Source organism: Acipenser ruthenus, chromosome 28 (assembly GCF_902713425.1).
Source record: "Acipenser ruthenus chromosome 28, fAciRut3.2 maternal haplotype, whole genome shotgun sequence".
Taxonomy (NCBI): domain Eukaryota; kingdom Metazoa; phylum Chordata; class Actinopteri; order Acipenseriformes; family Acipenseridae; genus Acipenser; species Acipenser ruthenus.
The window spans coordinates 25,824,128-25,839,024 of NC_081216.1; the positions used below are offsets into that span (position 1 = coordinate 25,824,128).

The 14,897-nt window shown below is 35.9% G+C and overlaps 1 protein-coding gene across 7 annotated transcripts; it reads right to left on the bottom strand.

Annotated features, from left to right (window-relative positions):
* Positions 1-41: 41 nt before the first annotated feature.
* LOC117434711 (mitochondrial inner membrane protease subunit 1-like) lies at positions 42-14,849 on the bottom strand. 7 transcript variants are annotated; one of them, XM_059002945.1, is made up of 7 exons: positions 14,700-14,849; positions 7,216-7,328; positions 6,754-6,842; positions 5,151-5,275; positions 2,004-2,009; positions 683-783; positions 42-473 (listed from the first exon to the last, which is right to left on the bottom strand). In XM_059002945.1, exons 2-7 carry the CDS (start codon positions 7,318-7,320, stop codon positions 405-407), a joined length of 495 nt encoding a protein of 164 aa, XP_058858928.1. In that variant the 5' UTR covers positions 7,321-7,328; positions 14,700-14,849; the 3' UTR covers positions 42-404. The 7 variants fall into 7 exon arrangements, 1 of the variants encoding a protein (XP_058858928.1); XR_009309181.1 differs by lacking the exons at positions 2,004-2,009; positions 5,151-5,275; XR_009309178.1 differs by lacking the exons at positions 2,004-2,009; positions 5,151-5,275 and having other exon boundaries at positions 42-783.
* Positions 14,850-14,897: the final 48 nt, after the last annotated feature.

Genomic DNA, 14,897 nt, shown 5'->3' on the forward strand with positions numbered 1-14,897 from the left:
CTTTAATAAATAAGAAAGCTTTAGCAAACAATGGTTTAATATTAGTTTTTCATACCATTACTGAGTGATTTTTATTTTTGAGCACCATTTCTATCTAGGATGTCTCTCTTATGGGTGTACATCACAATTACTCAACTAAAACAGACATTTAAATTGGGATCTGGCAAAAACAGTACATTCCAGGACTGCTATTAATATGTATTTGTTCAGTTTTAAATCATTTTAGTTCTGCCTTGAGATAAAAATAAATAAATAAAATAAATAAATAAAAATTGTTTGTAATACATATTGGTATAAAAATATCAGACTTTTTTAATAGAGTTTTTTTGTTAGAAAGCAACACAGTTAAAACATAATTTATAAAATCCTAAACGTAACATGCTGATATGCATATGGAAATTCTGTCAGTCATCTTGAAGAATGCGCCCATTTGGGCTCTCTTGTAGACTACCACATTCTTCCAGAGGCCATAACTAGGAGGGGAAAAAGAAAAGCAATGCTGTGTCAGTTACATAACTAAACATCGACTTCTCAACATTATAAATATTTTGTTATGATTTAAATTAATTAAAAAAAATATATATATATGTCCTAGCTTTGCAATTATTGAATTCATTTTTATGACCAAGATGTTGAGCAGAAATGTGACAGTTCACATGTAATCTGTTTATTGTTACTGTACCTTAAAGCAAACTCGACCCGTTATGAGGGCGTAGGGAACTGGACCATAACTTCTTGAGTCTGTAGAGTTCTTGAGGTCATCACCCTCTAACCATACGTGCCCTTTTGGAACATACAAAAAAAAGCAATTGACACAAAGTTAGAATATATAAATATATTTGTGTATGAAAATAGGATAACGTCCATACTTGGGTGATCTTCAAAAAAATAAATAAAATAAAAGCCTTTTTTAACCTTAAGCTTGTCACAAGTTTTGTTTTCATGTAAATAGTGCACAGTGTTCCCAATTACAATAGTCACACAATTAAGTCACATGTGGATTCTCCACCGTTTAGTCCAAAAAACTCATTAATTGCACTTTTTTTTTTTTTAAATGACGATACAAGAGGTTAGAGCAATGGGACAGGGTCATGAATTTATTAGACTTCAAACAAGGTCATTAGGCTGTTCACTAAAATCTGCCCTCTTGTAGCAGTCACAGCATGAGCAGGGCAGCCACACACTCATCAACGTCCTGGGGTCTGCACCAAGGCTAGACCTGTCAGTAGGCCTGCAACAGACCAAACTGTAATTAACTGTGACATCAATTACGAGTAATCTCATCACTTTATGAGAGTGGGCTTGTCAAAGCTCTAATTAAGTCCACAATTCACTATATGTGCAGGCAGGATCAACAACACAGTATATTGCAATAACGGCCATCACAAACTACAAGTACTCTATTTTCATGTTCTGTAACTTTTAATGTCCAGAGCCCTTAAATGACACGGACCTCTCAACTGACGCTAGGAAAGCACATTATTTTCAAGGTGAAAGGCTAGCATTACAAACAACATTAAAACAGGGAATGTGTACTTAAATATATGCATGCAGAATATTCCAGATTTCTCTTACAATCAAATTCTGGGCAAAATGATCGACTCCCCAGCAAGCATTACTTTACCCAACACATCTTTTAAAATGATTAAAGAAGCATCTTCTAATTCAATAATTCTTACCTAAACCTGAATTAACTTAAAAAACAAGCATAAAATGAATTCTAGCTGCCTGTCATCTGCTGGAACACATGCACCAGCTGTAGGCTCTGTGCACAGATCTAAACTATAGGTAAACAGGGATGCAGTGTCCAAACAAGTACTTGACAAGTGCTTGCGAAATGTTTGTTTTAGTGCTGGTTGTTTCCATGTAGTTTATTTCTAAATTGGAGTCACGGAATGGATTGAGAGCTATTTTTGCAGCAAAGTAGAAGCTAGTTACTAGACCGGGGGTAGACAACATTGGCTCTTCCAGTCCATTACATTGTTACAAGGTCTTGTGCTAACCAGTCTCTTAATTATTTAATTGATCCTTTTCTGGATAAATAAATAAATAAATAAAATAAAAAAAGTGTAAGGTAATGGAATGGAATAGCCACGGCTGCTAATTCCCTGTAGCAGAACAACTGCCAGATAACCATCAAACATGGCAGCCATAATTGTTGTGTGTACAGGTCACTTGTTCCTGGATTAAGAACAGCTACTCTACCGAATTCTAACAATTACTTCCTGTATTAGACTAGGAAACTGAAGTATTAAAAAGCTTGTTAAAAGACAGACGCCCCATTGTATTGAAAAGCTATAAATTGTTGATTTGTGCCAAATGTGTAGGTGTGTGTTTTTTAGCATTATTATTTTTCAAATATATTTTCCCTTTTGGAATTGGCAAGCACAATCACTTCAGTCAAGATAAAACAGATTATCGTGTGGTTTACTTTTCAATAGGACCTGAAACCTGATAGCCAGACAAACTGGCACAGGAACAGTACAAGTTAAATATGCTGACCTCCTTGCAAGTTCACAGGTATCTCAAGTCTCCGAAAGTGAAACCGACATTACATTGAAGAAAGAAAGAAAAAAAAAAAACCAAAAAAACCCGCAAGTCTAAAAAAGCAGTCTTTTCTCCCATTTAATTCAAATACTTTTTTTTTTCTCCTTGAACTTTGACAAAACTTAATCTCAATGCTGGACAAAAGAATAAAGGCCCCCTCCCTTTTTCATATCCCTACCCAGGTCTTTGAAATGGCTTCCTACTTTGGTACATGGCCACAAATGTAATTGCTGCATAGTCTGCGGGTGTTCAGTTAACAAAAGAAGGTTTTTAGAATAAACCACAGGTGTTACCTTTCTTGATTAAAACGAAAAATGATGAAAGACTAAAAATTGTGTGAATAAGAGACTACATTATAATGAATTTTATGTCTCATTAGTTTAATGACAGCTAATTAGAGAGGACCACGTGACCTCGGTTTTACTACTGCATGTTTCAGTATTACTTGTTTGTGAGTTAAATATCTTGTCTGAAGCGTAAGTAACAGCACCCAGAAGGGGTGTAAAGTTTAAAAGCAACAAAGTGCAAAAGCCTATATTAAATATTCATGTTTTTAAAGCTACCTACAATCTGAACTACATAACAATGAAAGGTTGATGACAGGTGATTTTAGTTCACAGATACCCCTGCAGGGCATGCTTTGAGACTTACAAGCTGTAGCGACCTGCAGCTGCCTCATTACTCCTGGAAATAATGAAAGTTCCAAAGTGTTGCTTTCTTTTCAGAATCGTGCCCATTGTTTTGTCCTGATTAACCCCACAATAAAGGGGCCATGTCCAATTGAAAATGACAGGGTATGGATATGCTAGTGCTAAGGGCTAGGCATCCTGCTAACAGTACAGTGTCAATAGTCATAACCATCAGTTTTAAGGATGCAGAACACCATACCCAAACAGTGATACAATTCAAAAGTGTGTTTGAGTAACACCAAGTTACTAATGGTGCACTTGATTTGTTTTGTAAAGCATTGTTGGCAGATGTTGTCCCTGCCTCCTATCAAGCAGGCAAAGACGGCAGGCTGACATCACAATTCATTCTGAACTCCTTGGCTAGTAGGAACTGGACATACCATGCTATTGTATGGCTTGTAGGTAGATGTGTCACTTAAATGGTAAAATCATGTAGGAATAACATAATTAAAAAAAAACAAAAAACCTTGATTAACATACTCTATCAGTTGGCTGGCAGGTTTTGGACAGGCAAATGACAGGCACCCGTGAAATGTCACTGTGCGAGCTCTGTCGTTCTAAAACTTAAGTGTACATGTGAGACTACTGAAAACTGTTCGTAAGCAGTGTGGAGTAGTGGTTAGGGCTCTGGACTCTTGACCGGAGGGTCGTGGGTTCAGTCCCAGGTGGGGGACACTGCTGCTGTACCCTTGAGCAAGGTACTTTATCTAGATTGCTCCAATAAAACCCAACTGTATAAATGGGTAATTGTATGTAAAAAAAAAAAAAAAAAAAGTGTAAAATGTAATTGTATGTAAAAATAATGTGATATCTTGTAACAATTGTAAGTCGCCCTGGATAAGGGCATCTGCTAAGAAATAAATAAGAATAATAATAATAATATAGTATTCGGACACAAAACCAATCTAAGTGTTGCCTTACAGCTTCAAAACAAATGTGAAATTAACCCAATAAGGGAGGTTAAAGGTCAGTAATCCTCACTGGTGAGCCTAGATACTGTGGAGAGCTGTGCAGCACTCTCCTCTGTAAACACCACCTTGCAGATAACTGCTGGAAAGGTTAACAGCTCAAAAGTGTGGCCGGCCCGTGTTATCCGTAAACACGATGCGTGTGTGTGTTGTGACACTTATCTTTACATTTACGTTTGCCATAGAAATCCAGGATGAATGAGTATTGTCACCCCTGCAATGAACTCCACTTTAGCACAAGAGTAAACAAATTTCTCCTCCGCTGGCTGTGGCCAGGGCATTAGCAGTGTGCTGTGATTGATTGTGTGGAGAGCGTTGCTGAGAAATGGATGCGTAGCTCAGACTTTAATCACTGTGACTGACAGGATGCCAATTCATTATTTACTGACCTAAGAGGTGTTAAGTGACATTATCAGGTGCTGTTTCTGTTTAAGTAACGAAAGGGTTTAGTGTATCAGCGCTGTTTGATACAGAGTTTGTTTTAATCTGAATAGAAGAGATTAAAATTACCAGAAGCTTGGGCAGCTGAGAACATATTGTACAGCCAGATCTCCAAGCTGAAGTAAATGGTTTATCTTGTTTGGAAACAGGTTTGACAGATTATTTTGATCAACAATTAAATATGGATTGCTAGATAGATTGTATTGATAATCTTACACAGTAGATATTTTTTGTTTCATAAACACTATCAAGTACTACCGGAAGTCACTTACTCAAGGACTACTCCAATTAATTTACTGATGTCTAAACTTGCTTTTAGTAAAGAGCTACAGCTATAAAGCAGCTCAATTACAATACTGTCTAAAACTGAAATAGGTACCAAAACAAATTCCAGTTTCCATTTATTAACTCCTACTCCTCTTCTAAACAATTAAAAAAAAAGAACAAATGTTAGAAACAGAAACATCAAGAGTAATAAAGAAGCCACATGATATATTTGCATTACTCACATAAGTGTGTGTCTTAAAAATATCAGATGGACTGCAGACTTTGTCTCCTTCTAATCCAATTACTCTTTTACAGATATTTATCTTAGGATCACTTGGACTTTTTGCAATTACAATGTCTCCCCTGAGGAAAATTCAAACATTGTTAAATTGATGCAAAAGACAAACGACCACTCAATCTTGCATACAACTGTGTTTTCTTTATGCACCTGTAGGATAGTTAAAAGTTAACATTACTGATGTGCTAAAAAAAAAACAACATTAGAATTGTTAATCTTAAAAAGTACCATCATATATATATATATATATATATATATATATATATATATATATATATATATATATATATATATATATTACATATATCTATATGGTGGTGTGTGTGTGTGTGTGTGTGTGTGTGTGTGTGTGTGTGTGTGTGTGTGTGTGTGTGTGTGTATATATATACACACACACACACACACACACACACACACACACACACACACACACACACACACACACACTGATGCACAAAAGAAACGCAACACTCGGGTCAAATGGATTTAATCAAATATTTTAAACAGTGATATCAAACAAAATCACAGAAAATGTGAACAAAAATACAGATCAAAGAATCATGATAGGTTTTCGGTATGAAACGTGACACACTGTCAAAATGAAAACATTACAAAGTTAGTATCGGGTATGACTTCCCTGAGAATTAACACAATCCTGGCAGCGTTGACTCTAGACATACTGCTGTGGGATGCTCTGCCACTCTTCCTGTGCAGCTGCAGCCAGCTACCTAAGGTTGGCTGGTCGCGGTTGTCTCCTGTGGATGGTGCTGGCAATTTGGTCCCACAGATGTTTTATTGGACTCATGTCAAGAGAAAATCCTGGCCACCGGTTGTCTTGAACAACGCAACAGTCAGCATAACGGTCCTGGGTGACCCTCTGCCTTCCAGGATGTGGCCTGTCCCTCACAGAGCCGGTTTCCTGGTTTCTCTGGACAGTCTGCTGATTGTTGAAGCAGAACATCTCATTCTCCGGGCAACTTCTCTGACAGACAGGCAGCCTTCAATCATGGCGATAGCAACCAGGTGATCTTCATTACTCAAGCGGGGCACGGTCATATCTTTTGCTGTTCTTGCGTTAATTAAAATCATTTCGAATGGCTATTTATACAGATTCTTAAAATCAACTCATTTTGGCAATTTTAACTCAACTTAAAATACCAAACATTGAGCACCTGGCGTATTTATGAAATCACATGACTTGAGCTCAGTATTTTGTAATTCCAAGGAACAATACCACTCAAACAATCAACAAACCTATCTGCTCACTATTTAAAATGTAAATAACGTTATGTATGTGCCCAATGAGCAATTGATGTAAAACTTACACTGTTGCATCAGTAAATATATATATACGATTGTAAGTCGCCCTGGATAAGGGCGTCTGCTAAGAAATAAATAATAATAATAATAATAATAATAATAATATATGTATAAAATATTCTACTAATTTCAAGAAACATGTAAAACAAAAGATTTTATCAAAACTTTTGGGTATCGAGAGAACATTGAAAACATTGAAACAATTTAGCTCGTTAAAACTTACTTTTCAATTCGATAAAAATGACGACTTAACTTTTCTGAAAAAACGACATCATAGTTTGTGATTGTGGGCTGCATAGAAGGTCCAGAACACTGTAATAAAAAGTACATTATCACCCAAACACAAAATCCAAATACTAACTGCAGAATAGTAATGGGAATTAGGTACTTTAAGGGTACGTAATGGTTAGCAAAGGTAGGTAACTTTACAATAATGGCAGAATATCTATCCCCATAACATCTAGTAGATAGGAACCTTGCTTCACAGTAACCTTTGCTCGGGGAAGTTAGGCTGGACTTATTGCAGGCACCTCAAAGACCTTTGTTTGCAGTGCTACCTTCATCAATTGATCAACATTTCAGAAACCAACTTATAAAAACAGCACATGGGTTAATATTTTAAGAATACAGTACATATTTTTTAGTTTAAATGTGTATCTCGTAGTGAAAAAAAAAAACAACACACCATTACAAGTTCACCAATGTATTCAAAAGCACAGTGGGCGATGCAACCATATTGAATAGTATACCCAACGAAGCCCAAAGTCTTTCCAACAGCCCTTCGTATCATGGCAAAACCTAAAGAAAATACAAGAAAATAAAAACTGTAACTGTAACGTATCACGCTGTACATAAAAAATATATTAACATTCTGGTGAGATTTATGCTGTTGTTATTTTTGACATCATCTGTCGACATTTTCATAGATATGCAAATTATTTAAAGGATCAACATCACAACAAAAAAATGACAGCTTCTAGAGCAACTTTGAAAGCCGGTTTTCATTAGGTGTCTGTGCTGAACAAGTAACGTGGATATTTACTGGGATACTGCAAGTGCCTCATTAAAACCAAGTTATCGTAACCTCTGTGTACAATTTTTTTTTTTTTTTTTTTTTTTTTTTATAGCTGGGTCTGGTGTACAGCATTATTGGAAATAATAAAAAATAAACAATATATGTAATTTGCAGCCCTGCAAAACAGTGCCTCTTGTGCAATCAATCAATTTTTATATGAACAAAAATCGATTTTGTAGACAAGCCATCACTGCTAAATACCACAGACTCGGTTTACAAACATCTGTGATAGGTTACGGTTTCATTCACTGCAAACAAACTTAACAAATCAAGGTTTGCTACATTTAAAGGAACTTAAGTAACTTTAAAACACACATCCTTCTTTATGAGTTGACCTCTCTATTCAGATACAATCAACAGTCACCACAATAAATGTCACTTTTACAGCACCTCCTTAGGTGGAAATTTAAAAGGCATCGAAATAAGGAAACTGAGTTATAGGCAACACATCTCATTAAATAAGGCCACACTTAAAAGAATTCAACAACTTTAATATCCCATAATAAATGTAGTATTCCATAGCCCTTGTAGATTCAAATGTTAAAACCTGCTGCTCCAGCTAGAGCTGTGTGTCACCATAGCGATGTTCTTATTCTATGATGGTTAGTGATGCGTTTGTGAATTCTATACAAAATACTCACTAAATTCATCTAGAAATGTTACTAATACATGGGGAAATACTATCATAATATAAGATGGGTATCACATGAAGCTTGTCCTTCAAAATCTTGTTTCAATTGTCTTTAAACATACGATATCTATTTCAAAAATAAATAAACAATAGTATTAACTGCTTCAGCAGATGGCTACTTCTCCAAGAACCTCGATGACAGAATTTGGGGTATTCTATTTACAGATGGTGCAATACTAAAACCCTTTTCTATTTGCACAACTTGTTTTGAATGTAAGCTCCAGCTGCCACTTCACAAAACTATTAATTTATTCAAGTACACCAAAGTAAAATTGCTGTTCCTCAGAAGCAATGTTGCTCTGATAATAAAATGAATAGGAAACAATGCTTTAGACCAATTTGTATGTCAGTCATTTCATAATGAATTCTGAGCTTTCTTCACATCATTTCTGTTGATAGCATTAATCATGGCAAGCAGTGCGGAAATCACTTTGAGCTTTATGAATGACATCCCAGAGATGGGAAAGGATTAGTTTTCAGTCTGCCAGTTATAGCGCCAGGTGGCTTTTTCTGCAGTGAAGGTGTTACCGATAATCCCATTACGCTGGCACTAAATCTCACAGACATCAAAATTATCACCAAGGTTCTTTTTCATCCCATCTCTTTCCAAATGACTGGAAGTCGCTTCACCTGAAAGAAGTCAAATCTGCAGGCAGCTGCTGTTTTAGCAGCCAGTCGACTCACCGAGAATGCCAATCTTGATCCAATTTCGCCGTGCTGGTGGCCCCTTATTCCCTGTCCAATAATACATCTGTTAGAAAATCCTACAGCCTCAAATCAAGTTTAATCCTAGCAAGGACCTCATGTTGGTCTTGTCTTCCAAACATGCACAGGGTTTCGCTGTCTATCTCTGGCAGCGTCTGGGGAATGCCCTCAAATCCCAGATCTGCTTAGAAGAATAGGGCAGGGATCATGAAACATGACCCCAGAACCTTGATATGACTATATTCTGACCCTTGGGCATTCAATCTAGGTGAAGATTAGAACTTTGCATAATAAGATTACACGGCAAGTGAATGATATCAAGGGACAATCCATATGCAACTGCCTGGTTTTCAATAGACAGTCTGAGCTCCATAATATACAACACAGAAGGAAGAGAGCTTGCCCTTTCTGCTAGAAATAAAATTGATTCACATAAATTAGTTGGCCATTCCCAGCCTCAGAAATCTCCTATCAGATCTCTTTTACCGACAGCTCTTATGTAGTTAGAACAAATGTTATGTTCTCTTTATTCTCTAGCTCCATTGCAGGAGCAGTCTATAATTGAAATGCAAACACGATTATATTATAGCAAGAAATTAACACCTTGTCCCCACTAATCCTGGATTACAAATGATTGTGTAGATAGTAAAACAAAGAAATTAATGCAGAAATCTTGCTTAGCTTAATCATCTGTAACTGTCTGTGACCTGTGAAGTCACAGACATAGCCATTCCAAAATCCATGGTTCCACATTGTGAAAAAGCAACCAAGACAAAATACAATGGGGTATCTAGGTGAAATAAATACACATAATAAACCTAAGTAATCTTGGTTGATAAGAGTGTTATACTTTTAGCACTAGACTACTAACGGTAAATAAAATTAGCTCATTGATTAAACATACAGTATATGTTTAAGAACACTCCAAAAGTAAAAATAGTTTTAAGATTGAAAATGTACGTGCGTTCAGAACCAAATAACTGTATTCAAATACATTTCAATCTTATTTGCCATTTGACACAAAGTTGCAGTTTATTCAAAATTACTGACATGCTATAAGTACAACTTTAAAATTATACAACCAGTGTTGGCGTAAAAAAAAAATACTGAATATTAAACAAGAACCATTCTTAACAAAACATATGGCAATACATTAAGGTTCTACTATACGTGCTGTAAATACACAAGTACAGTATTATCATTACATTGTTATATTACCCTACATTCTTCAAAAATTGAATTACATTTTTTTTTTTTTTTTTTTTTTTTTTAATAATTTCTTGGAATTTTAATACTACAACCACAAAAATGGCTTCATGAAAACTGTGATGAAATGATACGAGAAAGGCAGAATTTGCCCATTTGGTATTGGTAACTCACTACTGTTTGGGCATTTTCATTTAAACTTAGGAATGTGACCCCGTGTTTAGAAATTTAGAAGCCTGGTGTAAAAATGTACTTGCAGGTCATTAGATAATATGCTTTGATATAAATTAATTAAATTGCCTCTTATCCTACGGTATACTGTAGGTAACATGATTTTAAATGAATAAATCACATGTCATACAATATTTGATTAAATACATATACTCCAAAGATACAATCTGGAAGTAGAGAGATGCTATAACCAATAGTTAATATTGAACATTAATTGGCTTTATTAAATATATTCCTGGTCCTCCTTTTATTGTGCAGATAATCTTTCAGTTTTTTAAACTATAAACTGCTCCACCCTGGCACCTTTGCTGTTGTCACATGGTCTGATTACAGCTGGACTATTGGAGTTAGTTTGAACTACAATGCAAGAATTGATTAAATACCAAATATCATCTGTACAAAAGTGAAGCAAAACCATGGCCCCAGAACAGTATAGAAACAGGATTCAGATGCAAAAGACAGCGTTACTTTCTATAAACATTTTATCACAATGTTTAAAATAATTTGATGGACATCAATCAGACTATATGTGAAATCACAGTTTAGTTAATAGTCTCATTTAACTTTAAGCTAACATTCTTGATCACAAATTCCCTTCCATTTCTTTTCTCCTGTATTTACTGCCTGACACCAGGAACCAATCCATTCTTAAAAAGCAACGGATTAGTGGGGAGATAAGCATCTTCAGTCGATCCCTAGACATTTGAATCCATTATATCCCTAGACCTTCGAATCCATGATCAAATCAGTTTAATACGCTAAGTCTATTTGAAAACAAAAGCAGATTAAAAAAAAAAAAACTACACGTTTCAAAAGCTTGCCAGAAACTTGTTCTCATTAATATTATAAATTAGAAAAACATGGAATGAAGATTCTAGGATGCTGTGTAGCTAAGAAGATTACAAGAAACCCCTATGTTAAATATGATAATACAACACAGCAATCCCAGATGGGAGCTTGAAATAAACTTGACTATCACTGTAGTGTGGGAAATGTCCTTATGATCTCTGATGTCTACAGAGCAGAAGGCAACCAAGCAAGATGCTGATTATTCCTTGTATGCTGCTCATTTGGCTTAATATGGGATAAAAGTGTTTACACTCTATGGGATCAATTAGGTTTTGCTTAATTATCAGCATCATAATGAAACCCTTCAATTGGTTTAAAACACCAATTCTGTGGTATAAAACAGGCAACAGGCCCTGCCTGTATTCTCAAACTGTTTTACTCCAGCATTTAATTTACATATAATTGTGGAAATGCATGAGGGTTGAGATACTGTAAGAGATCGGTACAGCCCAGATTCATTGTACGTTCGTGCTCCATGCATTGTAGACTATTGCTTTCCTTTCACAACTGCATAAATAAACTGCAGAACTATTTCTAAGGCAATCTCGTTTCCTTTCTGCTTGCTATTATACTTATTGCTTATAACTCCCTTATGCAAAAAACAGTTATGAAGGAAAACTCAGTTTACAATTTACTCAGGAAAAAAATTGACATGTTATGTCTATCAGCTTATGTGGTACATTTGGGTAACAATCAATAGCAAGGACCTGCAACTTCACTCTAAAACAATGTACAGTATACAGTATACACAGTATAGTATACACTCGCCTACAACTCGTTTCACATACTGACAATTTGCAGTTTTCTCATTGGAAAAAACAAACTGACCCAGTCATATTCTGTCAACACAGTGCAGGAATATTACTCTAGAATCTAATGTTGTAAATATATTCTATGGCAGAATACAGTACTGGTAAATACATGACCTACCTTATTTGTTCTTGCCAATAAGATACACCTGAATAGGGATCAATATTATTTATCACAATGTTCTTGCTACTAGAAGCTGCAAGCTGATGGAGACAGACAAGTGTGTTCTTTAATTGGATCAGAGAACAGATGAGAGCAAAGTTATGTGAGCATGCAAATACTCAGATGGGTATTTGCCATATGACTTGCACATTCTTGTTATGTTCTATTGAATTTATGTACTTCTGCTGAATTTATTATTTAGAATTTTAAAAAATGCACATCTGCAAACACTGAAAAAGAGAATTATATATAGGCCTATATTACACTACATATTTCATGACATCTATCTGTTAAAATCAATATCCTTAAAAAGGGCACGGGGGGGGGGGGGGAGGTTGGGGGGGGGTTAAACCCTCTTCTACTGCAATAGCCTTTTCAACCCCATGCTGGTATGTTCTCTGCTAATGCTCCCCAATGCTTTTCTCAGAAAAATCTAGCTTCTATCCTTGCTTGTGTTAATACATAATACAAAGAGCAAGACCTATGGCCCTGACAAAATGTATCTTTTCATTTGAAAGATGCCTGAGCTGAAGGTATGGTCTAAACCTCCCACAGCCTGAATTCTCTAGATTAAACATTCTGTAAGGTTGGTTATTAGCCTCATACGCTAGAGATTCAAACCCATCCTATTGTTGCCAGAGAAGAGAAAATATAGTAATCTTCTTTGCAATCATAATCCAGACCCATGTGGTGTGGTGCTTATGAGCATCTCAAGTAGCAAACTACATTGCTTCAGCAGGGAGCCTGGTCACATGACTATAGACCCTACCTAGTCAGGTGACTCAGCAGCTAATCTGATTTAGTGACTATAAAACTTGTCAGACTCAAATACCATTGCATTCCAGCGCTGATCGGCAAAGAAGCTTTGCAGTATAATGGCAGACACCAGTTAGAAGATTAGGGACATGAATTCAGAAGCTTCACCAATGATTGGTTATCACTCCTTTAACTTGCATTGTGGCACAGTGTTGGACCGCCCTGCTGGTTTGGGGTACGTTTGTTGCCTGTTATACTCTGCACCTCTAGCTTACAAAATACTGTACAATGTTAACCCTGAACAGAGAATTGTCTGAAACAAATGATTTTAATAAGCAAGCTGTCTTACAAAAGTCGTGGTACCCCAAAACGTTATACATGTTCTACAAATGATGAGCGACTGGGGTTGGGCCATGTACTGCCTGGTAAACCCCCTCAAGACCTCTTGTTTAATAAATCTTGGTGTCCTTGAATATATAAATCAATACATACTAAAGCATTTCCCAATGCATGACTGAAGGACATATTTTGATTTGTTCTTTATTTTTACCCCCAGAATTGTGTTTCTGCAGAGACAGGTACAGCATTCACAAGTCATACCCGTATTGTCAATTAGCACTGCTAGTAAATGATAACACTTGTGCAACACCTTCTATATTAAATGATTTATCTGGATGCTGTGCATTTCAGATACGTTGACTCGTTACTAAAATGATTAGCTAGATTATCTAATTTGTGTAATCCTTTAAACAAGTTGTAATCAAAGTCTTTCACTGTAAAAAAAAAAAAAAAAAAAAGGCAAGTTACTTGTGTCCTTCATTAGGCGACTTGAAAATAATATGTACAGCCTACACAGGCAGCAGTGTGGAGTAGTGGTTAGGGCTCTGGACTCTTGACTGGAGGGTTGTGGGTTCAATCCCCAATGGGGGACACTGCTGTTGTACCCTTGAGCAAGGTACTTTACCTAGATTGCTCCAGTAATAACCCAACTGTATAAATGGGTAATTGTATGTAAAAATAATGTGATATCTGTATAATGTATAATGTGATATCTTGTAACAATTGTAAGTCGCCCTGGATAAGGGCGTCTGCTAAGAAATAAATAATAATAATAATACTACTTATGATCAACAACCACTTGCTACATTACACTGCACATGGGCTCTCGCTCCTGTTGAGAGTTTTTGCTCATTCACCTGTGACTAGCTCTCACCCTACAAATTACTGAACTGGCCCCAAACTGTAGTCAAAGTGTTAATTTATTTTCATCTACTGTATTAAAATAAAATGCTTTTCTGGTCTTGCTTGCTACTTTTCAGGATATAATTATGGGAGCAAAGCTTTTGAAAAGTACTGTATTACAGGCTCTAGTGAGTTGTAATGCCAACTGCTACTAATTGTGTCCAAGCCAGCTTTACTTCACTCATTTAACCGTTTCTGCGACATAAGGGGGAGATTTAAAAACATTATGCAATCAATGGGGCAAAACAATTTGGTTAAAACAATTAAAAATGCAGTTATTGTTCCCGAATACGCAATAAAACAACATTTTAAATACTAACTAAATAAATATTATCTTTGTTGCCGTGACATAATATACTTATTGCACTTATTTTGTCTGACCCCCCTGCTAACTGCGAATAACGGTAAATAGAAAAAAAACTAACCATCACAAAAAACTCACCTTGTTTTCTTTAAGACACGTAACCAGCTAAGACATTTAACTATATGTTATTCATAAGCTTATGATAAATAATACCACTGGGCAATTTCACCTACTGCGGGACTGTAAATTCACTTCTCACAACAACAACACAGCCACATAGCACAAACCAATAACAATGTATCTGATTGGTTAAACTCTCTTTAACCTCTCTTTCCG

Bases quoted from the DNA above. Each gene is read 5' to 3' on its own strand.
- LOC117434711 (XM_059002945.1), bottom strand. From the start codon at position 7,320: ATGATACGAAGGGCTGTTGGAAAGACTTTGGGCTTCGTTGGGTATACT. The intron at 5,276-6,753 runs GTAAGTTTTAAC...AATTTTCCTCAG, and splicing joins CATTTTTATCGAATTGAAAA to GGGAGACATTGTAATTGCAA. The intron at 474-682 runs GTACAGTAACAA...TTCCCCTCCTAG, and splicing joins CGGGTCGAGTTTGCTTTAAG to TTATGGCCTCTGGAAGAATG.